The sequence below is a fragment of the Nanorana parkeri genome, unplaced genomic scaffold (genome assembly GCF_000935625.1).
Source record: "Nanorana parkeri isolate BGI_ZX_2015 unplaced genomic scaffold, ASM93562v1 scaffold864, whole genome shotgun sequence".
Lineage (NCBI taxonomy): Eukaryota > Metazoa > Chordata > Amphibia > Anura > Dicroglossidae > Nanorana > Nanorana parkeri.
Window position 1 is genome coordinate 125,365 of NW_017307132.1, and position 25,152 is coordinate 150,516.

The following is a 25,152-nucleotide window of genomic DNA, read 5'->3' on the forward strand; positions in this document are numbered from 1 at the left end:
GGCGGGGGTAGCTACTAAATGGCCAGTCATTCATACAAAATGGGTTGCAGTAACAAGTGTACTGGGAAGGTTTTACAGGTTGTAGACTCTTAAGGGAACCCAAACCAGTAACCTTAGAAAATGTGAATGCAGGCTGCTCCAGGTCAAGATGTGTGCACTGCGTCATTAAGGACCAGAATAGTATCTTTAAGCCTAGCAGTTATGTCAACAGAATGAACCATCTTGGGCACAAATTCCTCCAAAAAGGAAAGATTACAGTCTTCCTCCTCAGCTGAGAGTGCTGAGATACCTGCAGCTGAAGGCAAAGTCAGAGATAGACCTTAGGTAGAGGACGTAGAAACACGCTTGTGCCCCCTGCATATGCTACTTTTTATTTACTGTACCGTAAGGCACGGTATTGCAATATCACGCATTTTGCATGTCGGGAGGTGCATGGCGAGTGGAAATGCAATGCACCAGCGCACCTAGCGTGAGCTAAAGGCTTGGCTACCAATGAGAAGTGGCCCTTTCTAAGAAATATTTGTACACATGATTAAGTGAGAGCAAAAAAAACGTTTTGAGAAGAAAAATGCAGATTCAGGTCTTGTCATTTGGAAGGAAAGGAAGCTGTTAATCTGTGATTTTTAACTGATCTTTCCTCAGACAGCAGAAGAAATCGTTTTGCCTGCAGCTCACATTATGCAGACAGTTTATTGGTTAAAGGTTTATGGCTTGCTCTGTTGTTTTCCATGGCCATCTGTACAAAGTCTGCTTTGTTCAAAGTCAACTCTGAGAAGCAATGCAGTCAAGCCCAACACTTTGTATCTCGGCTGCAGACATAATATATCAATTAAAGAAGAACTCTGCTCCAATTCAAAATAATTGCCTTCATTTAAAGATCTGCTGAAACACATGTTCTGTGCCAACGAAAGGAGAGCCGTTAAAATGCAAACCCAGTTCCAACTACCCCATAAACTGTGTCTCTGCCCATCCCTTTGCTGCATTATGCTGACTGATAACACATCTTATGCAGGATCTATGCAGATATATGGACTCCATGCAAATATAAAATTAAAGACCTAACTTTTTTTTTTTTTAGTTTTCTTGGCACAGGTTAGAACCTTTCAAGTTTTTAGTGCTCTCAAGGACCCCACTGGGGAGATTCCCCTTCACTTCATGCCTGTCACCAGATAAGAAGTGGTGGTGGGAGGAATCTGCTCAATATAATAAAAGACAACAATAAAAACCTGAATGATGTTTCAGTTCTTTCGCAACCCGTTGAAGAGTTTTTATGGCTGTATGTGTCCTAGTTGGAGATAACCGTCTTTATGACCGCTGGAGCTGGAGCAGGAAGTAAGGGAAATACCCCGCCCAATAGGCATGAAGACGACAGTAACAGACGTTCTAGCACCAACCCACTCTACGCAAAATCTTTGCAATATTTAAAAGCAAAAGATAAGAGATGTTTTTACACACACCAATTGATGATGCACCCCAGTAATAGCCTGTATTGCCATATGTAATGCTTTTTTAATAAACTGTGCTTAAAAATACCTTCCAATAAACTTTTTTGAGGAAATGTGCTTCTTGCTCTCCCACTCTAGCGCTTTATGCTGCCTCAGGCCCCATTCACAACTATGTGATGTATTAGTAGTTGTGAGTTACTATGTGTTACGTTAAAATAGAGTTCCAGCTTTAATAATATAAAGTATATTTACAATGGCCCAGCTTGGCGCAATGTAAGTATATACTATCTATGGCCCTATCTAGGACTCTGTTTTTTTGTGCAGAAGCTTCCTGTAATAAAGACCAGTCACTGCATCTCGCTCTCCTTGTGCCTGGTCTCGTATCCGCCCCCCTCTTATAGCTTTCTGCAGGCAACTTCTAGTGCAAGGGTGGGCAACACCGGCCCTCCAGCTGTGCTTTAAATACAAATCCCAACATGCTTCTGCCTCTGGGAGTCGTGCCTGTAACTGTCAGTCTTGCAATGCCTCATGGGACTTCTAATTCTACAATGGCTGGAGGGCCAGAGTTGCTCACCACTGCTCTAGTGGATGTGGCCTGCTGGGCCCACAGGTCTGTTCTCTGCACAGGATACAGGCAGCACAAGTAATATCTAGGGTTGTAAAGACCACATGAAGTGGATTTATATCTTGTTATGGCTACTGAGAACATTTTGGTGCCCAGAGTTTTAAATATACAATATAACTATGCAGTCTGGCTTCTGAAATATTTATACTGAGTGACAGCATATACCGTCAGGAACACTGAAAATTGAGATTCAGTCCATTCATTTTTCTCTTACAGGCCAGCTATACAAACCTCAATACATGCAATGCATGTGTAATGCAATCATGTTTATACAAACTGCAAAACAGAAAGCCCTGTGAAGGAGTTAAAAATGTCATCCCATTTGGGAAACAAATAATCTTCTTGATTCCAAGACGAGGCCCCTCATCTGTACTTTAATGCCGCTCTCAATTATCTACAACCATAATTGATTCTTAAGATAAGCTATCATGTGTGTTAAAGGCTTTAGCCATTACTGTATTTAAAGATTAACTTGCATTTGGTTAAGTTTCAATGTACAACAAATAAAAAAAGGTTGTGTTGAACTGTACACATTGTTATATTATTTATTTGCTTACAAAGAACACAAATTATGAGGTTTAGACCCATTATAGCTTAAGAAAGAAATACTTTTAAGTAAATCCTCCAGCTGGAATTTTTTTTTTTTTATGATCGGATTTTAAAAGAGCTGCAAAGCCAAACCTTTTTTTTGGGCTTTACTTCTCTTCTGGGTCACAGGACATTTACTAATGTACTCCTGTGACCCAAATTATTATTATACAGGATTTATTTAGCGCCAACAGTTTGCGCAGCGCTTTACAATATAAGGAAGACATTACAATCACAATACAATTCAAGACAAGATGGTAAGGAGAACCCTGCCCGTGAGGGCTTACAATCTAAAATTAAGCATATAGCGGGGCCAATGCCCCCTAATACTGTATGCTGACAACGCAGATCCATGCTGCAGCCTGAAGAGATCCCAATATTGTCAGGATCCACCCTGCTGCCCGATTGGCAGCTGGCTCTGGTTCTAAAGATGACGGGCCAGCTGTCAATCAGGCAGCCGGCTGGATCCCAACAATATTGTCAGATTCTCTCCCGGCTGCTTTGCCCGCCTCCTCCTCTGTCTGTCCCTCCAATGAGTACTGGACAATCAGAGGGGAGGGGGAATCTTTGTGGTGAGCAGTGACTGACAGACTGACAGCGGTTTGTGATCGCTCAGCTCTCAATCTATAGAGCCAGCGTGTGACAGCTGCAGTGTCTCGCACCAGTTCCAAGTACTGGGAAGAGTAGATTTTACTCTCCCAATACTTCACCTTAAAAGGGCTAGAAAACTTCATTTAGCATTTTCTTAGAGCTGCAGCTAACGATTATTTTTGAAAATCGATTAGTTAGCCGATTATTAAGTTCGATTAACCAGGATTTTAAAAAATGGCTCCAGTGATAGACTACTAGTTTGTATTGAGGTTGTAGTCCATCACAGGAGCAAGCTTGGAGCGGTGGAAGTAAAAAAAAAAAGTGTGGTGTGCAATATAGTGAAATGGAAAGTGTAAAATTATACAGCAATGAATGCAGAATGGCACCGGCTATAGAGGACTACAAATCCCAGCAAAAGTACATTACACAGCACAATACTACCAGCTATAGAGGAATACAGAAAATCCCAGCAATAGTACATTATAGCTGGCGGTATTCTGCATTGCACTGTATGATGTACTATTGCTGGGTTTTGTAGTCCTCTATAGCTGGCGGTATTCTGCATTGCGATGTATAATGTACTATTGCTGGGATTTGTTGTGCTCCTCTATAGCTGGTGGAATTCCGCATTGCGCTGCATAATGTATTATTGCTGGGATTTGTAGTCCTCTATACAGCGCAATGCAGAATACCACCAGCTATATAGGAATACAACAAATTCCAGCAATACATTATACATACAGTGTATAATGTATTGCTGGGATTTGTATTCCTATATAGCTGATGGTACCTTGCTCTGTATAATATACAGTACAGCACAATGTACCATCAGCTATAGAGGAATACAAATCCCAGCAATACATTATAGAGCACCACGTGGGGGGAGGGGGGGTGAAGTGCAGGCTTACCTGAGCAGTCTTCCAGCAGCTTGCTTCCGAGATCGGGCCTGTCTGTTAGTGGCTGTCATCCTCCCATGCCTGTTCCTCCTGACTACTTCTACTTCTTCTCCCCGCGTCCCTGTGCCATTCATGGATTTGGGCGGGCGGTGAGCGTGAGGTGGGGAGGAGGTGCGGCACGCGGCGTTTGTGGAGCCGTGAACAGGGCCAACAAATCAAAAGCCAATTAGTCGATGATTGAAAATGTTGACAACTTTATCAATCATCGATTATAATCGACTTAGTCGATTAGTTGTTGCAGCCCTATATTATCTGTAAAAAAAACTAAGTCAAGGCAACAGGGCTTGTTGTATTTTTCTTGAAGAAGTTTCACTGGTCATCCAACCAGCTTTCTCTGTTTGACAAAGCTGGTTGGATGACCAGTGAAACGTCTGAGTTTTTTACAGATATACCATGACCTGGAGTAATGAGAACCTTCACAGACATATTGCGACTCATTTCACATTAGTTCAAATAAATAAAAATATATCACAAAATATCCTAATCCAAAAGAAGTAATTTTTCTGCTTACAATGGACTTCCTGCTACTAAATCTGTCCAACGCTAGCACTCTGTTAGTTTCATTTAAGTTCAAATGGATAACTACTGAAAAATATATCTGCATGCAGCCAACTGGCATCTTCAGAAGGCCCTTTGCAATGGCTGTCCCAGTATTAAACCAAAGAACGCAAATTTAAAGCCCAAGTGTTTTATTCCCATGCTTCCCATGTGCAGCAGAAGTTGAGATCCAGATGGTGACAGCACGGCCCTACATTCACGACCATGTTCTGCAAGGAAAATGGCCTCTTGACTGACAGCTCTTATCTCACTGTCTCTGCACTTTCCAGACAAAAAAACAGACTCCCCTTCCAGTTCTAGTGCCTGTGCTGATTCCTCTCAGCTTGCCAGTGACCTTGCTTGTGTCTGGAAAGTGCAGAGACAGTGACATAAGAGCTGTCAAACAAAAGGCCAACTCTTTGGTAGATTGTGGTTGGGAATGGGGGTGGGGGCCGTGATGTCACCGTCTCAATCTCAAATCTCAGCTACTACTTGCAGAGCCATTCGTCCGGTAAACTGCATGTAGATTCGATCTGTGTGAATGGAGCAAAAACAAATGTTATTAGTTAGGGATGCACTGATACCGATACCAGTATCGACACTGGGCATTTTCATGAGTATAATACCCAGATATTTAGCGCCGATAATGGTGCTTGAAATTGTTTAATGGAATTTGCTGCTATGAGGTCCCCGTGCTTGCTGGGGACCTCACGGAAACCTTGTAGGGACCTGGCAGTGGCTGTTTACAGTGCTGGCCCAGCCATACATCTCCTCCTCCTTCCAGCTGCCTGCACAGCCCTGGTGAGACTCGCTGCCCACACAGCCCTGGTGAGACCTGCCACCCAGCCCTGGTCAGATCCGACACAGCACTGGTAAGACCGCACAGTCATGGTGAGATCCTGCACAGCCTAAAATAATAGATTGCTGAGATTTGTAGTCCTCTATAACTGCTCATTTGCTGCTTTGCTATATAATGTATTGCAGGGATTTGTAACCCTCTATAGCTGGTGGTATTTTGCTTTGCTATAGAATGTATTGCTAAGATTTGTAGTCCCTCTACAGCAGCAGTTCTCAACCTGTGGGTCGGGACCCCTTCGGGGGTCGAATGACAATTTGCCAGGGGTCGCCGGGAGTCTCCCACTATTAGATTATCATCATTATTATTAATAATAATAATAAAAGCAGACACCCTCGGCTTGTGTTATATGGTTTGCCATTTTAGCTGTTACAACAGTGGTTCTCAACCTGTGGGTCGCTGTGTGATTTCTGCTGTGCTCGGTGAGAGTCCTCCTCAGCCCTCTCCTAGCGCAGCAGTGTCAGTTCTCCCGCCACGCCGCCAGATGTCGCTGCAGCAGCCGCATCAACCCTAAATTTTACCGTTGGGGGTCACCACAACTTGGCAAATGTTACCAAGGGGTCCCGGCCCTAGAAAGGTTGAGAACCACTGCCCTACAGCTTGGAGTCAGTGGCAGAACTCCCAGGGTGTCCGCTGGGCCCTAGTGCTCCACCACTGTCCTAAAATCATTAGTCTGTATTCTTTTAGAAAAAAGTGTCGCATGACACTTAAAAACAAAGAAAAGGTAATTGGTATCAGCGAGTACTTGAGGAAAAGTATCAGTACTCGGTCTGGGAAAAAATGGCATCATGCATCCCTATTATGAGTGAATTACATTTGACCTGGAAAGACAATATACTAATAACATTTGTTTTTGCTCCATTCACACATAAACAATGTACATGCAGTTTCACAGTATGAGCAGCGCTGCAGATTCCCCTCTGTTATAAGTTATATAGAAATCATATCATGGCTCCTGATACATTTAGTCAATCAGGTAACAGCAGCAATATTACATTTGATTTCTATTTTTGGCACAGACCCCCGAGTCCTGATTGGAATCCTTTTTTTATTTGCCTTGAGGGCAAACTCCGGCCCTCCAGCTGTTGTGGAACTACAAATCCTTTGAGGCATTGCAAGATTCTCACAGCCAGAGGAATGACTCCCAGAGACAGATGCATGATGGGATTTGTAGATTCACCACAGCTGGAGGGCTGGATTATGCCCATCCCTGGCCTAGAGAGTAATGCTTTCAGGAAAGCATTGAAGAGGTCAAATCCTTTCCGAGGGGAATTTATCACAAGTGGAGCAGACAAAATTTGGAGCAGCTGTGCATGGCAACCAATCAGCTTCTATCTTTTATTTCTAAAGCTTAGCTGAACAAACTGAAGAGAGAAGCTGATTGGTTACTGACTCCCCCCTGCTGACCTCCATGTAACTACAGGACACAGTTTTGACGTGGAGGTGAGCAGGAGGAACCAGAAAATTGACACTCCAGGAAGTGACTTCAGTGAATAATTCCCCTATACCAGGGGTGGGCAAACTCCAGCTGTTGTGGACCTACAAATCCCATGAGGCATTGCAAAATACTCAGCCACAGGCATGACTTTCAGAGACAGATGCATCATGGGATTTGTAGTTTCACCACATCTGGAGTTTGCCCAGCTCTGCTCTAGAACGCAGTGGTGCAGGCAGCGGAAGAAGTATTTACAATGTTCTTTTGAGGGGTAGTCCCTGTATCCATTTTATATTCCTGACAGGTGCATCGATTCTTCTCCATGTCGTCACTTGCTCTGTGGTATGTCACAAGACCAAATGCAAGTGATGCTTGAAAAAAAACCACCCACATAGCCGAGTAGGCACCTTTGACTCCACAGGTGCTGTGGTACTACAAGTCCCAGCATTTTCTGCTGCTCGCAGTTACTGGGCATGGCATACAGATTCTTGCAGTACTACAAACCTGAACAGCAACAGGCTTTTCCTTATCATATTACTGAGCCTCAGCTGACGTCACCAGACCAAGGTCATAACCTCTTACCTCATCATCATTTCGGTAACGCTTCCGCATACTTCCCAGGTCCATGACGTCACTTCCAGTTCTGCAGCTGGCCGCTCGGGCTGACTGTGATCCAGTGTACCGGGCTACCTGCAGGAGCGATATCACCAACCCCCGCCACATGGAGCTACACCGTCTGACGTCACCGGTTCGGGGCGGAGCCGGCGTCACCTGCTATGGAAACATGGAATGGGAAAGAACCGGACCAATAGCAATGCCAAAGGTTAGTCACGTGACGGTAGGTGGGCTTTTAATAAACCCACAAATAATAAGGAAGTGGAGGGCACACCTGGCGTGAAATGAGCCAATCAGCATAGGTGGCACTGACATGGGCAGCAAATCAACGATCATCTGTAAAAGGGAGGGGGCGTGGCTGAACATCCGGAAGCTGGGGAATGTAAACAGACACATGGAGGTGAGAGAACCGAGTGAATGATAAAATGGGCAGAATATGGTGGGGTTGGCTTGGCTGTACGTACCCTAATAGTCCTAGTCAGTGTCGATTCATCTCCATCATAGAAATGAATCAGCACCATCCCAGCACTGAGATCTGACACCTGCAACCTGGGGATTGGCTCATTTTTGGTGAATAGGCTGTTCAATTTGCAGGGGAAGTTTGCTTTAGCTTAGTGAATATGGTGAAAATTCCCTTTGCAAAGTGAACAGCCTGTTTGCCTTTAGTGAATCAACCCCAGTATGTCTCTTCCTAAAATAATGATCAGAGATCAGATGGGAATTTCATTTATGGAATCATGCTGGAAAAATGAAACACTGATTTCAATCTTTTTAGTGACTGCAATGATCGAATTTCTGCCATAGTGTATACAACTCCGCAACCCATGACCGCTATTCTAGAGGTGAGAGAGTAAAGCTGGGTATACACGCTTATATTTTCTTTGTTCAACCTGCGGGCTGCATAAAACAGATTCCTCCATCAACGCTTACATTTGCATTGTATTCCGAGAGCGTCCGCTGTCAGAATACTGTAACAGAGCTAGCAGGTGATTGGCTGCTAGTTCCGTATGGCTAAGAAACAGCTGATCAAGGGTTGCCGGGCAGAAGGGTGCTGACAGTGGCACCCACTGTGCGCAATTCAGCCGGTTCATCAGGATCCAGCTGAAATTCCTACTGTGTAAACCTGGGCTTAAGCCTCACTGCTCTACAATCTACTCAGTAGAAAATAAGCGCACAATTCCGTAAGGACAGTGTGACCCCACTGCAATGGTCAAGGCAGGCAGGGGGGTCTGAAAACATAAAGCTGAACTCTAGACATAAAAACCTTTGATTTAATTATATTTCTCAGTTGCCACAAAGGGTATAAATCCGCTTTGCATGCACCACTACAGGCTGCTTGTAGAAAATAAATAATAATAGGGGGATGGTGTATATAAGACCAGTCATCCTGCACAAGAAGAGAGCATCAGTGACTGGTCTTTATTACAGGAAGCGTTTCACACTGGATTACGGCAGAGATCTGGAAGAAATACACAAGGCTCACCAAGATTTAAATAAGAATACACATGGCTCTTGGAATTAGACTATATTTGCCTATATCGGAGTTCCGCTTTAAAGAAGTTTGGCGTCATGAAAAAATAAATAAATGCACATACTCACCTCCAGCTGTCCCATGCCGGCTCTAAGACTGAGAGCTGACTGATCACATGACCACTGAGCTCTCAGTCTTTGCGTTCCTGACTGGAGTGACACGTGGGGAAGGGAATGGGTGCTGCTGGCTGTGGCTCTGAGCTACATGCTGAGAAGTAGAGCCAGCTATCAATCAGACAACTGGGGAGGATGATGACAGTATTGTTGGGATCATCCTTGACTGTGGTGTGTCTGTGCTGTTGGTTGACAGGAGGCATCAGCCCACTATCAACCGACTTTATTTCACAGTCACATTTTGCCTAAAAAGAGAAGTATAGCTAAAACAATTGTTTGGGTTTACGTCTCTTAAGCTGGCCAGACACCAGTAGAATTTAGTTCCAAAATGTTTGTTAGCGGGGTCTAATCAATGCTCCTTTTCAATGGTAGTGATCAGTAAATAGAAGGAGCATGATGGAATTTCTTTCTTGTTACTTATTTCTGTTTGGCTAGGCACAAAAGAAACTGATTTAATATGTCTGGGGTTCCATTTCAATCAAATCAAATTCAATCAAATTTGAGCAGTGTGTGGCCTTGTCATCAACCCTTCATTCCAAAAAAAGACCTTTTTTTCAATCGACTTTTGTCGAAGAAGCCAATCCGATGAGATCTTCAATCAGCTACAGGCAGTGTTTGGGGATTCTAACGGGCACAGGATACACTAGTCCAGCAAGTTTGGTGGATGAGGGGTGAATTCCCCCATAAGCCCAGGGACTGTTACAATGGAGATGTAAAGAGAGAGAAGAACTCTGGGCAAAACTTTTATAAACTACTCATTTTTGTCTAGGTGCTAAAAAAAAAGTTATACACCCAAACAGCTGAGCCGGCTCCCTGCTTCTCCGGTTTCTCAGGGCCCTGTCACACCATATACAGTGCGTTCCAAGCCCGGAATGCACTGGATTACATAGATCAAGCCGGGCCACGTTCTGGGGCGGGAGAGGGCGCGGCGGTGCCATTCATGCCAATGGCACTGCAGATACGCCCCGTGCAGTCACCTGCACCGGAAAACACGGGGTACAGGAATGCCCTCCATTCTGGTGCACATAAGTGCATGTAGCATTTTTTCCGATCGCATTCCTATACCTCGCGTTCTGGGGCGGGGTCTGCTGTGCCAATGACATGAATGGCACCGCCACGCTTCCTCCCAGAACGCGGCCCGGCTTAATCTGTGTGATCTAGTGCGGCCCGCGCCAAAACACACTGCATATGGTGTGACAGGGCCCTGAAGCCTCTCTTCCTGTCTTCCTGCACTGCAGCATTGGAATGTTCCTCAGCATCTTCACATCTATACACAGTGAATAGAATGTGATGATTTACAACTCCACCTACCCATCAATGCATTTTGAGATTTGCATAACTCCTCTTAAGAGCCAGGGAGCTCCTAGTGGGCTCACTGCTTGCATCAAGGCTGAGGGCTCTTGAGAGGATACTGAGTCAGAGTGCTGTGATGTTTTCAGGAAGCTATGTATAGCAGCCTGCCAGACCCTCCCCACCAGCCATCATCTACAAGCCTTTAATAGAGAAGCAAGGAGACCCAGTAATGAGATCACTGGATATGGAATGAAGACAGAACAGTTTTATACTAGGAACGCCCTTAGCATTTGGGGGGGAGGGGGGAGTAGCCACAAAGAAAGGCAAAATATAAGCAGATTACCCTTAAACTGTAACAGTACACAAGCACATCAAACAATGCACATTTGCTGATAAAAATGTAAATATCCCTTGTAGGTCACTCATGTGTTTTCTTAATAAAGCCACTCTTAGCCAAGTTGATGGATCGGACTTCAGAACCTGAACAAAGGCAAGACAAGTCAGATGGCACTGCACCTGTTCTCTGTTCTCCAGATGGAGTCAGTAAGCCAATCCGCATGCCAAAGTAAGTAACAAGTTCCTTTTTTATGGCATTTACAGTTTTAAGCCGACTCAAAAAACCCCCCAACAAACTCTGTTAAATACTGTATGCATTGAAACCAGTGACACAGTAATACTAAATGCAAATTCTCAATATGAACAGCTATTCTGAACATAAAACCTGATCCTCTGCCCCACAGACTGCTGGATCGTTTCCTGCAGCCTCTTCTCCCCTTGGCTTCAGTGGTCTAAGGACCGCTGACGCCATCTCATCTAATGCAGGTCCATTGACTTGAATTGGACGTAAGGACGCTGGGGATAATCCATAGCTGGAGTGGAGGGGAAATCAATGGTTTCTGCCTTGGTTCCCAAACGCCTGCCCACACACTGGGGGAAATTAAAAAGTGTCTAAGTCAAGTTCTGTCTCAACTGGTACAGTTGCTTATAGCAACTAATCAGCTTCTATCATTCATTTATTCCACAAAAAAATGAAAATCTTAAAGCTGATTGGCTGAATTCCATTTGAGACAAAGTTGAGAGAAAATTTGCCTCCGACACTTTTTATTACTTCCCTACAGTGGGGTGTGTATGGAAAGGTCTGTTAGGAGATGAAGTGGCATGTCTATGCTCCCCTTGCTTGCAGCTGCCCTTGCAAGACATTTACAAGCCTAAAAGCTGTTTTTCATTATAGTAACAAGGTAAAAGAAGAAAATGAATGTTGTGACATGATCTAGAGGGGGAGGGTAAATTTAGGCCATGCAAGCCTTTGAACAGAGGCAATGCTCCCAAACTAGGAGAACATGTGTACTTCCATGGAGTGCAATCTCCAAAAGGAGCAAAGTAAAGAATAACTGAACTATATAGGATACAACAGGAAAGAGCTTGTGCTATTCCTAAATAGTCAAAGGATTGCATGGCCCACTTAAAGGAAAATTATACTGGATTAAGGAAATGGGGTATCTAGGCGAACAGATACTGATACAATGAGACTAGTCCTTGCTAATCATGAGTTCTGAGACACCTTTTTCCTTCCTCACTCTTTAATGAGCAAATATTCCTCCCCAGAAGGCAGGGAAGTGCAGCAAAGAAACTTGCCTGGCGCATGAGGAGAGGAAGTCATCGCAGGCTTCCCCTCACCTTTGTGTTATGAGAAGCAGGGGTTGCCTGGGAGAACATTCTTTCACTCTGTGCCAGTTGTCTACTAACGTCTTCACAGATACTTTACCACTATGCAGGTGCTCCTGCATAGCTGCTGGCGACATGACCTGTGGCTCTGCACATTGCAGCAAAGTGCAGGGTTGGTGTCGTTGACCTGGCGCATCAAGGGTGAAGCATGCCCGGACCTAGGAAACACCCTGTTGGTTGTATTAGCTTTTTGTGCTTTGATCATTATTTTTCTACGCTGAAAATGCCCATTTGCGTTATGACGTTTCAGATTTCTGTCTACACTAGTCATGCAGAACTGTGACGAGGACACTACTAGCAGGAAACGTCAAAAAGTCTTTAATGGACCTTTGTGTTCCAACATAATTCCTCAACACATGTATGTTACCAAACAGGAAGGCCAGAGAACTGATGAACGATTCTCCAGCAGAGATACAGTGCCTCCTGAAGGTCACAGCATACCAACAGAACACTACTGGGCCACACGGTCTGCTAGTAGGGTGACTTCCCTTTACGCAGAGCTAGTTCGGGAGCTGGAGACACAAGTTTCAGATCTGCGTCAGATCCTGGTGTCACGAGATGAAGCAGTTGCTTTGCGAGAATGGAGGATACAGGAACTTGAGAAGGAAAATCAAGAATTAAGGAGACACATTCAGACACTGGAAGAACAGAATGATGCACTCTCACATAGCGATATAAGTGTTACGAAAGAAGGTGGACGGCTCTTGGGATCTGATGGCAACTGTGTGGGTGAGATGTCTCCAAGTACCTTTTGTAATGTGAATTTCTTTATATGTACTAAAGATTGCACAAAGAGGGGAAAATAGACACTTTTCCTTTTTTATATATCAGAGCCACAGTTGTGTAACGGAACAAGAAAGCTCAGGCAGGGCTGGTTGTTCAAAAAAATGTATGCCTATATTTGAAATCAGTATAGGAATAATAAGTCAAAAATAATAAATAACAAAGGTTCTGAACCTATGCCTATAAAAACACTGGCAATGCTTCCTTAGATAAGGAGCTACAAGAGCGTTACTACACACTGCTAGTTTTTGTTAAAAAAGTACATCTTTATTTAAAAATGCTAATAGCTTTATATATATACAGTACATACAATATATATTTGTAGATAATAGATCACTGTTTACCCCAGTATGCTTTAAAGCAGTGGTTCTCAACCTGTGTAACCTCAATACCCACATTTGTCCTTGGTCATTAAGTCGTGACCCAAGTCGCACTGCAATGAAGCACACGGCATTGCGGTACAGCGTGTTCTGGTGTGGGCGACTAAACTGTGGGCGGGAGGTGCGTTTGGGGTGCCATTCAAATGAATGGCAACGCAACGCACCTTCTGCACCAGAACGTGTAGTAGGTGCAATTGCATTGTACAATGCATTAATGGCACAGGACTGTTCGATTAAAGCACTGTACTAGTGTGAATGAGCCCTCAAAAACACTCACAATCTCACACATATACTGTACACGCACCCAAAAATTATTTTTAATTTTAAGATCCACCCAGTCTCCCTACCATACGGAAACTGGAGTGGATCCTCAGCCTGGGGTCCAGTGTGGGCTGCTGTGATGTGATGGAGCTCTCTTCATGCGTGCATTGCTTGTACAGCTCCCTTGCGCATCCTGTAGAGGTGCCAGGAACCAGAATGTGACCTCACTCTGGTCCAGGCACCTCTATAGGACACATGAGGGAGCTGTAAGCAATGCATGTATGGATGAAGCTCCCTTGCGGCTCCAGCCGACCCCCAACTGACACATATTTCAAATGGCTGCTTGGCGCGAGAACTGACACTGTTGGGCTAGGGGGAGGCTGAGAAGCCTCTCACCTAGAAAAGTGGAAAAGCGGCGACCCACTGAACAAGAGGTGGCGTCCCACTTTTGGGTCATGACCCACCAGTTGAGAACCAAGGCTTTAAAGTAAGTAGTGCTAGACCCATAACAATAATTTCCAAAGAATGCTGTTTTATCAAGATAAAGGATATGCCAACATTTTGAATAAGGAACCTCAACAGTTTCCGATGTCAGCCAGTCTATTTGTCCCGGTGATCATAATCACTGAGTGAAAGTTAAAGAAAGTCCCAAATTTTGGGTTCTCATCACAACAGGAATAGATGGAAAATCTTCCAATGGGGACAATGGATCTGGTGACCCTGATAACCACGTGGGATTTCCCTCACTTTGGAGGGATTTCTTTTAACTTCCCGTTGTGACTATTAGACAGGGAAAAAAAGGGAACACTCCCCAATGGTAAATAAAAAAAATATAACCCACCTTATGGCTCTGTTCACACCTAGACATGTCACGTTCACACATGTTTGTTCACCACATTTGCCATTGATTTCAATGGGTTCCTATATGCGCAGAAAAGTAGTGCATGTAGCAAAATCTGTGACTTTTTTCTTAAACGTTTGTGCGCATTTTAACACATGCAAACACAGAGAAGGAATGCGCCTACTCCCAGCCGCGTCTGGGTGACATTAACTAGTAAGCGCTTTTTACTAATGTGCATTTTTTGGCGCATTTGACGTGGATTCCCGCAGCGCCTAGGTGTGAACTGAGCCTTACTCTATCCAAAACTAAAAAAAAAAAGTTTTGTCCTTAATTCTATTTTATTTAAAAAGTGCCTGTTGCTGGATCATTCATTTCAGATTATTTGTGCATTTAACATATTTTATGCACGTTGTTTACCTGTACAAGCCTACCTTGTGTAGACATCCAAAGGTTCTGAGATGACTGCTGGGTACTGGCATCTTGGATATAAAGGCAGCAGCCCCAGCAGACTTAGAACTGTCACTAAGTGACACTCTATAACAGGGATAGGCAAATTCTGGCCCTTCACAGCTGTGGAACTACAAATCCCATTAGGCATTGCAAGAGCCACAGCCATGTTTCTCAGAGAGTTGCATGATGGGATTTCTAGTTTCACCACGACTAAAGGGCCTGGAGTTTTTCTACCCCTGCTTAATAGTATTTCCCTTTAATCCTTCCCCAGCAGCTATATAAGAGTTTTTGTAGAATGATGAAGGGAGGGGTGGCGGACCTGGGTCAGCACAAAGAGTGAAGTGATTAGGCACTCGCAGAAGAGGAGAGGTGTATGACATGCAAGAAGGGAAAAGGCTGTACTAGGGAATTGGCGAGTCAAATGTTCTAATAAATTCAAAGGCACATTGCAAGTGAATAAAAAATATTTATGGAAAGGTAAGATTTTTCTGTGCTCTTAGTTACATTTTCCAGGTTGGTGACAGGTTCTCTTTAAACTACACTTGTGGTGTAAACAAAGTTTAAAATGGCATAGACATACCTGTGCATATCTTTTGTTAATGTTTTGGGGTGTATATAACACTTGTAGCTGAAATGGTTCAAAACATTGGACTGGGGGTATGGGAAGTGGGGAATTAGGGGGTATAGCGGGGTCATGCCACAGTGCTGATGAAGAACATGGGAGGCTTACATTTATATATTAAAGAAGAACCCCAGGCAAACAAAAGCTTACCATTTGAACCCTCGTGGGTGCACTGCAAGGGCTAAGGGTAATGTGAAATGAAGCACAAAGCATTATATTAATAGCAGGGAGCAGGGCTTACATTTCTCCACTGATTTATTCAGTTGTGTATATTTAAGCTTGAGCTATTGAGGAATGTAATATAAAGGATTTGATTTTTTTTTTTTTGCAAAATGGAATTAGTGTTGTACACGTGTGAAAAGGATACCACCTACTAGCTAGAATCTCTCAATATGAAATATTTGTATGCAGAATAAAAGTAAAATATACATTTTTTTCTAGCCTTGAATATAATAAAAATATAAACACTATAAATTCCCTTTTACATTCGTATTACTAGCAGGGGAGGAAATGCAAAAGTATTTTCTTTGTTTATATTTTTTAAAATGCCTTTGGTACCTTGGTAGAAAGTAAAAATGAAGTATACTATATACCTAGACCTTCTACCTCAGGGATGCCCACAATGTTCCATCTGGAGATCTATTTTTCAAAATGACGAGCTCAATGAGATCTACCAACGAAAAAACACCTGCATTCAGGGGCGGGAGGGGGTGTGGCTGTGCATTGAAGTCAATAGCACCCCAGCCACGTCCTGCGACCGCTGTCTGGGTTCGGGTGATCCCGCTGTCTGGGTTCGGGTGATCGCACTGCGGGTGGGGGGCGTAGCTGCAGTACCATTGACTTCAATGCAACTCCACGCCCCCTCCCGCCCCTGAACGCAGGGAGCCGGCCGGCTTGCGTTCTAGAGGCCGAACACTCTGGAACGCAGACTTTGTGGTGTGAACCAGCCCTCTCTCTTCTCTGCCCTGTTTCTCTCTGCTGTCTTTTTTTTCTCTCTCTCTGCTGTCTTTCCTCTCACTTTCTCTGCTGTCTTTTCTCTCACTTTCTCTGCTGTCTTTCCTCTCACTTTCTCTGCTGTCTGTCTTTTCTTACCTCCAGTGCAGCAGCATCCAAGGTCTCCTCTCATGCACCGGCACCCTGTCCGCAGTGTTCGTGTGGCCGACGTTGCACACGTGGAGAGGTGTCCCGCCCCTTCCTGTCTGCGGCGTCTGACACATTCAGCTGGCAGCCGCACGGGCACCGCAGGAGGACAGGATACAGATGATCGCGATCTACCAGTGTTCGCTTTGAGATTGACTGGTAGATCACGATCGACCTAATGGGCACCCCTGTTCTACCTTATTACAAATCAATTTGGGTTGTTAAAGAGCCACTTGTATTAACAACTTTTATTCCTATGTCTTGTGTCTTACCAGTTATCAATGACAATAACATATCCTTCTTAAGAAGCCTGGCAGGATTTCTGGAAACAAGTTACAGTTCTCAGGTAATAGTCAGTAAAAAAGTTTAGCAAATGTCTGCCTTGATGGTTAAAAGTAGCTACATACTGCTTGTTCTCCACCACCAGATTTGCAGATAACATGCATTGGGCAACACCAATAAAGTTATATTAAACCCCCACCTTTTTTTTTTTTAATAATGAATCCAGATCAAACAAATATTTATTGCCTGGCAAAGTTTTTTTTTTTTCCATTTTCGCCTAAACCCTTACTGTCGCCATATTTACAAACAGCTGACTCCAACTCTCTCAGCTCAGCTCCCCTGAACTTCCTGTCCAGTACAAGATCACAAGGGACAGAGCAGTCTCCAGCAGCTGTCCATTAACAAGCTTGAAAAAGGGAAGAGGGAGTGAGGAGCAGATAATTGGATTAGCCTGCTGTGTTTGTGGAGACACACATATCTTACTAGCACACACAAGGGTGGCTCCAAAGGCCTCTCAAGGAAAAGGAGGCACCGTAAAGAAGGATATCAGGGCCAGTGCTCAGAGGGCAAGCTGATTCTGCAGGAACCAAAAACGTTTAAACATTAAGGAGCAACATCCATTGAAAGTGATTAAGTCAGCATTTGAAATGGCTTAACAAACTTTTGACTTTGATATCACTTTAACCCCTTCAAGGTGCAGGGTAAAACAAATCTAAACCCCCCCTAGCCCAATTTTGCCACTTTGGCATGTGTCAGTAAAATTGTAGAAATGTTTGCAACTTCTTAAGCTGGCCATAAACTTATAGATTTTCTGCAGATTTCCTATGGTCAGATGGAAAAAGTACTCGCCCAAATACCGGAATTTCTGGTATCCGGAAGCCGGGCGGGGGGTCATTACACGCTGCCCGGCTTCCTGATTGGGCGGGAAGCTGGCCAATGAGGAAGCCAGGTGGCGAGTCATTACACACCGCCTGGCTTCCTGATTGGCCAGAAAGCTGGCTCCATGCTTCCTCGTCACCTGGTGACGAGGGAGCATGGAGACGGCTTCCTGGCTAATCGGAAAGCTGGGTGGCGAGTCATTACCGGCCCCCCGGCTTCCTGATTGGCCAAACAGCTGGCTCGCCACCCGGATTCCTTTTTGGGACTATCGGTATTGGCGTGTAATGGAGAAAAAAAAAAATATCGGTACTCGATACCGGAAAACCGGTATCGGTGCATCCTTAATTAAATCATAAAAAATGAATACTATAGGTATAGGTAAAGCCAGCAGGGCAATTTTTTTTTGTTATAGGCTAGCCGGTGAGTGTGCCAGGAAACTCCTGTGTTTTGTATTGTAAGCCCTTCCGTTTGCACCTTGCTATACAGGCTAGTTATAACTTGTGCGTTTGCCATGTATTTTTTATAATAAATCAAATTTGTGTCGCGCTTATACCCCTAAATGTTTAAATATGCTTCCGCGATAATTATGTATAACACTGTGATGATACAGTGCTGATTTGCAAGAGATATATCAATCTTACCAAAAGTCCACTATGATTAATGGTGTAACAATTCCATATAAAATGCAATGAACATAGGAAAAGTCCACTTTAGATTGACACACCAATAGTGCAAGAATATAAAAGTTGTGCACCCCAATCTTATATGGGTATCAGATCGAGTGATAAAACAAAATCCTCCGTGCTCCTCGTGACTTTCACCGTCCACTCCCAATAGAATAACTCTCCCCTTCAGAAACGACCTGATATTATAAAAGGGCTGGAAGAAACCCAATGTTGGCAATGGACAGATCCTCCTCCACTCTGTGGCTTGTATTTGTAATTATCTCCAATGGTGACACACTTGATGCGCTCCCACTCAGTTTAACGAATTTAGTAAGTGGAGACAAAAGTGCAAAACTCCATAGTGTACTCCATAAACCACATTCACATTTTAATAGGATAAAATGTACTCGCAAACATAAACAATAAAAACGTAAGTCAGATAACATTTCCAAATACAGATTGCAGCACTGCCGTTGCTCTGGATACTGCCGTTGCTCTGGATACTCTCTGGATACTCCTAGGCTCCTCCCGTGAGAGGAGCTTGGCTGTATTTGGTGTGGGGATGCACTGGGGGTCCCAGCGTGACTTTTGGATTGCTGGGCCTCCAGTGCGTCCCTGTGCTTTTAAGGAGTGGGCTCCCTCCAGGCATACCTGCATTCAAATTTCTACTGCTTAGATATGCTCCAATATGGAGACTCACAAAAATTAGAGCTAGGACCACACTACACAGAGGAGCCTTGACGAGGCAGTGAGGCTTCCACATATTTTGCAAAAGTTGTGCAACTAAAACTTCTGTTTTTAACGCATACTGTAAGACAGGGCAATTTGTTTTTGTTGCAGGCTAGCCGGTAAGTGTGATGGGAAACTCCTGTGTTTATCGTTAATATGACTTCCTCGAAACGAAACACATTGAGTGGGCAGGACAGATCTGCTCTGTCACTATCGTGCAAGCATGGCTTCTTGCCACCATATTATGATGGCAGAAATATGACAGCCACATCCTGCGCATCTGCAAGGGGAATTGCTAGCAGTGGTAAGAGTAAAAGGGATTGTTGGCAGACACCAGGGAGCTGAGGGTTGCATTTCTAGCAGTACCTCTAGCTATGCCTGTTGCTGTAGTGGAGGAGGGCAGGAAGAGGAAGTTTTGCTACTCTGTACTAGCCTGACCCCCCCACACTGCATTTTTAATCATTTTGACAGCGCACACCCCCCATCCCCAACCCCACTCACCCACTTCCGCTCTCAACACTTAGCCAGGAACCACTCCACTATCAGCCCACTTGCACAACTGCACATGCAAGACAGTCCCTCCCACTATCTGCACTACGCCTGACCCTCAATCCCCACATGACCACAGCTGCAGGCCCCCCCACTACTGTCACCACTGCACTGGTCACCATCTTAATAACCCTGCTCTACCCACAGCAGCCACCATGTATATTCCTTTTGAACAAAATATCGTGTGATTATAATTTATTTATATATTTAATTCTACAAAGTGTAAAAAAGGTTAATAAAAATATGGGAGCTGTCATTGTTGACTTGGTTTTGAAGGTGGAGGCTCCAATGCTGCTCTCTTGGTTTGTTACTTGGTGAATGGATGGAGCTAGTAGAAGTTCCATTATTTCTGTCCTGATATTACTTTTAAATGTAGATTTTTCATGTTTTACTGACATATTTTTAATCTTTCTTTTCTGCAGAGTTCTACTCCACAATTGGTGTCAACACCTATCCCAACTGATGAAAACAAACACCCATCAACGGAAAGACTATCTTCCCCTGTTACACTTTCTCTATCAGAGACAGGTCAGCCCAACTCACCTGCAGCAGTGACCAGCTCACCTCCAGAAGGAATGCTGCGGGTAAGTGGCGTGACAAGTGGCTTTCAGTACTGGATGAAGATGGATGATGGTGGAGAGAATGCCGGACCTGAATCTTGTGCGCTGTGGGAGGAACCATTACAGGAGACATTGCCAGATGGTACCCCTACATGGGCATCACCCATAGAGGTTTGTATAAGTGTCTTGTGCTCCCTAGGGTAAACTGTGTATTACAGATGTAAAATATATCACTATTATTTGTCTTGATTTTCTGTGTTTAGAGTAATGGCCGCCCGAAATTGGAGTTGGTTCCTGCCTCTGGGGTGTATATCACATACCAGCAGCTGGAGGATCTCTCCCACATCCCTCCAGATAAGCCCAAGCTGATGACTAGGCGCCTGCTTGATTACTTCTTCTCTCGAGAAACCTTGGCACGATCTTCAGCCACCGGGCAAAGAATTGCTCATAACAACACTACTATGGAGAAACCATTGCGGTTACCTGATGCAGTGGTAACTGCAATTAAAGGTAAGAAAACGTTAAAGTGGAACTCAAGTCATTTTTAAAAAAAAGCTTTGAACTAGGGATGTTCAGGTACCAAGTCCTGTACTTGGCACAAGTACTGATACTTTTTCCAGCTCCATTGAAAGACAAGAAAAACTCAAATGTTAAAAGGCAGCTGAGAACTGGCTATGGGGCTTCTGGTATTTTGCATCCCTGTTTTAATGTATGATTCGTTATATATATTAAGGATGCACTGATACCATTTTTTCCAGATCAAGTACCTATACTTGTCCAAGTACTTACCGATACCAATTACTGATAGCTTTTTGTTTAGTGTCATGTGAGTTTTAAACAATACAGACCAATGATTTCTGGAAAGTGGTGGAGCACTAGGTCGCAGCTGCAACCGCTCCGACCCTGGTAGTTTTTGTGAAAATGCAAAGTATCTGCACCGATACATATACTGGTATCTGAACATCTGAAACGCACCTGTAGTAGGCTGAGTCCGAAGTGGATCTTAGGCTGAGAAAAGGGCGAAGACATGGTCAAGCAGGCAGGGTCGGCAACAGTCTGGCAGCAAGGTACAAAAATCGGGATTCAGGAGAGTAGTCAGGAGGCAGGCTGTGGTCTTGACACGATCGGGCAGCAAGGTACAAAATCGGCAGGCAGAATAGTCAGGAATCAGGCAAGAGTCACAGTATAAATGCAGCTCACACAGGGAACTAACCCAAATTAACAGTGTTAGAGCACAGGAAGTGGCTGGTATTTAAAACCTGAGGTAATTACAGATCTTCTACAGCTGGTGCCAAAGTTTCCATAAGGAGAGTTGCTCAGTACACAAAACCTGCAGCAGAAGCCAAGTACTTCCTGTGGCTAAATGGCTAGGTCTGTGCACTTCCATGCCAGAGACCCGGGTTGAAACCCCGAACAGGAGCTGATCAGACAGGAACGTGACAACATCCCTATTTTGAACAGTGTGGGTAACTGTTAAAACATTTGTAATATTCTCCCCTCATTTAGGGGATATCCCACTTTTAGGAAGGTTTTGATGAGTATACCCTGGCAGTGTAATGTTTGAGCTGCACTACTAGCACACTGGCTGGATTATAGTGATTGCATTTACTGCTTTTTTGCTTGGACCAACTCTTTAGTATTGATTACTTATATTGGGTATGATATCCTGGGACTGTGGGTATATAAGGGTGCACTGGGTACTATACAACTTATTCTTGACAAAGCGCCATTTAGCATAAACAATGCATAGACTGCTCTGCTACTTCCATTTTTGACATTCTAGCTATGTGAGTAATATGTAACAGATTTAGTGGATTTTGTTTTGTGGAGAAAAAAAGTGTATCTTTCAGTTTTCTATCTCCTTTGGGAAGATTTCCCCAATTTCCTGTCAAGTTGACCACTATCAAAACCCTGAATCAGCTAGTATACAACAGCCTGCAAAGGGTTTAAAGTGACTCCTAAATCCACAGGGAACTTTGGAATTTGAACCCACAGAGACATCACTACTGAAGGGGTAGAGTGTAAGGTGAGCACCTTCATAACTGTAGGTAGAGCATGGTAAGTAGACCCTAGCCCTAAACTAATAAGATTGGAACAACCAGATAGAGCTTTGCATGATGCAGAAACATCCTCTGCAGTACACAAGAGGCGACTCTGGGGCAATCTTAGAGGAATCCTGCTGAGAAACAATCCTTCCTATCCCTGGCCTCAAAGCCATAGGCCTGAAATGCTACTGATGCCCCGGACTTCAGCAAAGCAAGGAACAGGAATCTTTATCAGTAGAGTTAAGAAAATTCACATGTTTGAAGGCAAAAACTAGGGAAGCACAGAAAGCCCTTACTCAATAGCTTGTGAATCAGGCAAGGTGGGGAGACCTAACCCACAGGTGGACAGGTTCCCCCGATTCTCTGCCAAAGCATACCTGTAGCAGGAGTGCTCCTCCTGCCAATAGTCCAGGGAGAAATGGGGTCCTCCTCTGCCAAACTTGACCTGCCACTGTCTATGGCACACTTAGAAGCATGAGCCTCTCCTCTGAATCCAGAGGCTACCAGATGAGGTGAACTGGTTTCCAAGGGATTACCCATAAAGGAATCAGTGTGTGTGAGACTAAGACTCACTGTATCATCAAGTGCAAGGACCATGCAATGCATGAAGGACTCCCATCCCTTCTCAGTTATAAGACACATCAGTAGTCTGAACCAGGAGACCTGCCCAAGGGGTCCCGCGATGTAGAGGGAACCACTCGTTCTGGAAGACCGGAAAGCAGACCCAGAGATAAAGATTCTCCAATGAGAAAAACTACCTGGATATGGGGAGAATAATCCTTACCATCCACCTGATGGGTAGGCTTAGTGGTCACACCAGAGACTACCTGGTCCATAGTGGCAGACATGTTAGAGTGTTCAGGAACTAAAAATAGACAGAGCAGAGAAGGAAGATGTCTCTGAGAGGAGAGTCCCCCCAATGCCTTATGCTCCTGCAAAGGAGGTGAGGGGGGTAAGTTTCTGTCTGATGACGAGGGCCCAGAAGGCAAACATGCTGTTGACCTTTGTAGTGAAAAACTGTGGTGGTTACCCTCACCTATAGATGACAGAAGTTTTCCAACAGTAAAACCCGACAATGCCAGATGTGGGCAGATCATGCAGGCGTTAGGCCCTTCAACTAGAGTCTATAATATCTTCTTTCTACACAGGAGGTCATCAGCGCATCCCACAATGGGGGTGCCAGAAAAAGGTACGAGAAACACAGGAGTAAATATTCGGAGAAGTATTAGGCGTGCATGTGCAAAACTGGAGACATAGATCCCTATCTGAGTAAGGGATGGTCAAAGCTAGCCCCAGTTGACCTAGCAGGTCAGATAGTCTCTCTGGAGAGGGGAAATGCTGAGAGGTACCAGGTACCAAGGACAGTGGAGTTTTTGGAGGAGAGTGGTGGCCGGGAAGGAACAAAGCTCCAGAAACCAAGCTGACACAAGGACTGGAGCAAGGGGTCCAGGTGTGAGAGGAACCCTAAAGGGAATGTGGAAAGTGCATTTGTATGTGGGGTAGCACAGGAAAGAAGAGAGGGAGCAGATGAAGAGAGTGCCAGAGGTAAGGGATCATCCTGTGAGTCTAAAGCACCTCTCAGCACCTGAAAGCCTGAAGGGCAAACTACCCAAGGACCCATACAGATTCACAATCAGTCCCCTACTTGAAGAATGCAGAAGGTTTTTAACAGGGCTTAGTTGGTATCTGACTTCCAAACCTTGTGGTCTGTCCGAGAGTCAGGCTCTGAGACCTGGGAGGCCACTGCAGAAGAAGATGAAGTTTGGGGCTCAGCTGACTTGTCCTTGAACCCCTTACGTTGAGGCAGGTGAGAACTCTGTTAACCTGTGGAATTCTTGATAATAATATTAAGTATAGATCCAAAGAGATGTCTCTTGGAGGTGGGACACAAGTTTAGACGCATCTAACAAGTCAGCACAACTGAAGTGTAAGGCTCCAGACATCTGTGCCACAAGCTCCATTACAAAGGGCAGTGGACAGATCCTTTCTGCAATGGTTTAATAGATTAGGGTCTGAGGTCTAATGGGTAAAGGAGGGGTTATCGAGGGCTTGTCTTCAATCTTTGTTTGCCAATGTGCAATCCTCCTGTAGACAGCAGTATTACCCAACAGTATCTGAATTCCTGTGTTCCTCAATGGATGAGGAAAATTAATTTAACGTATACAAACACACACTTGCTAGCATAGTAGAAATCATTAAAGCCTGAGACAATTTTACAGGTGTATAGATAAAATTGTATAAGCCACTGGAAAGAATATAGTTATGTTCTTAAAATAAATGTGGAATCTCACTTGAATCTTTTTAATTTACCTCTTTCCCTTTTTCAGCATATGTGACAAGAGCCTGTGGTCGTGGCTGTAACTTTAACGCAGTTATAAACAGCAAGTGCGGAACCTCTCGACGGGCTGTAAAAAAGATGTCTATTCGCATTGACTGGACAGAAGGAGGAGCAAAACACTGCCCAAAACCAGCAACATCACCAACACAGAAACTACAGTGTCTCAGTGAAAAGGCCCCACTGCCTGGTACAAAGGGAACAGATCAACCAGTCTCACATAATGTGCTACAAACCAGCTGAGTATTGCTGCTGCATGCAAGGACTTGTCATGATTCAGACTATAGCACATTTGGATGATTTCTGACCGCAGTATGGGGG

The 25,152-nt window shown here is 44.3% G+C and overlaps 2 protein-coding genes across 2 annotated transcripts in view; one reads left to right on the forward strand and one right to left on the reverse strand.

The window, feature by feature from the left end:
* PNPO (pyridoxamine 5'-phosphate oxidase) overlaps positions 1–7,795 on the reverse strand; it is a 34,057-nt gene extending 26,262 nt beyond the window's left edge. Inside the window, exon 1 of the mRNA XM_018565593.1 lies at positions 7,616–7,795. Within this exon, the coding sequence (XP_018421095.1) occupies positions 7,616–7,756 (141 nt within the window). The 5' untranslated portion in view covers positions 7,757–7,795. The remainder of the gene's footprint in view (positions 1–7,615) is intronic.
* A 231-nt stretch (positions 7,796–8,026) lies between these two features.
* LOC108794535 lies at positions 8,027–25,152 on the forward strand. The gene is made up of 7 exons (XM_018565589.1): positions 8,027–8,048; positions 11,029–11,150; positions 12,561–13,039; positions 17,063–17,133; positions 20,314–20,622; positions 20,715–20,961; positions 24,824–25,152. Exons 1-7 carry the CDS (start codon positions 8,043–8,045, stop codon positions 25,072–25,074), a joined length of 1,485 nt encoding a protein of 494 aa, XP_018421091.1. The 5' UTR covers positions 8,027–8,042; the 3' UTR covers positions 25,075–25,152.

Coding starts and splice junctions, on each gene's coding strand:
- LOC108794535 (XM_018565589.1), top strand. Junction 17,134..20,313: donor AAACAAGTTACAGTTCTCAG/GTAATAGTCAGT, acceptor TCTTTTCTGCAG/AGTTCTACTCCACAATTGGT. Junction 20,962..24,823: donor AGTGGTAACTGCAATTAAAG/GTAAGAAAACGT, acceptor TCCCTTTTTCAG/CATATGTGACAAGAGCCTGT.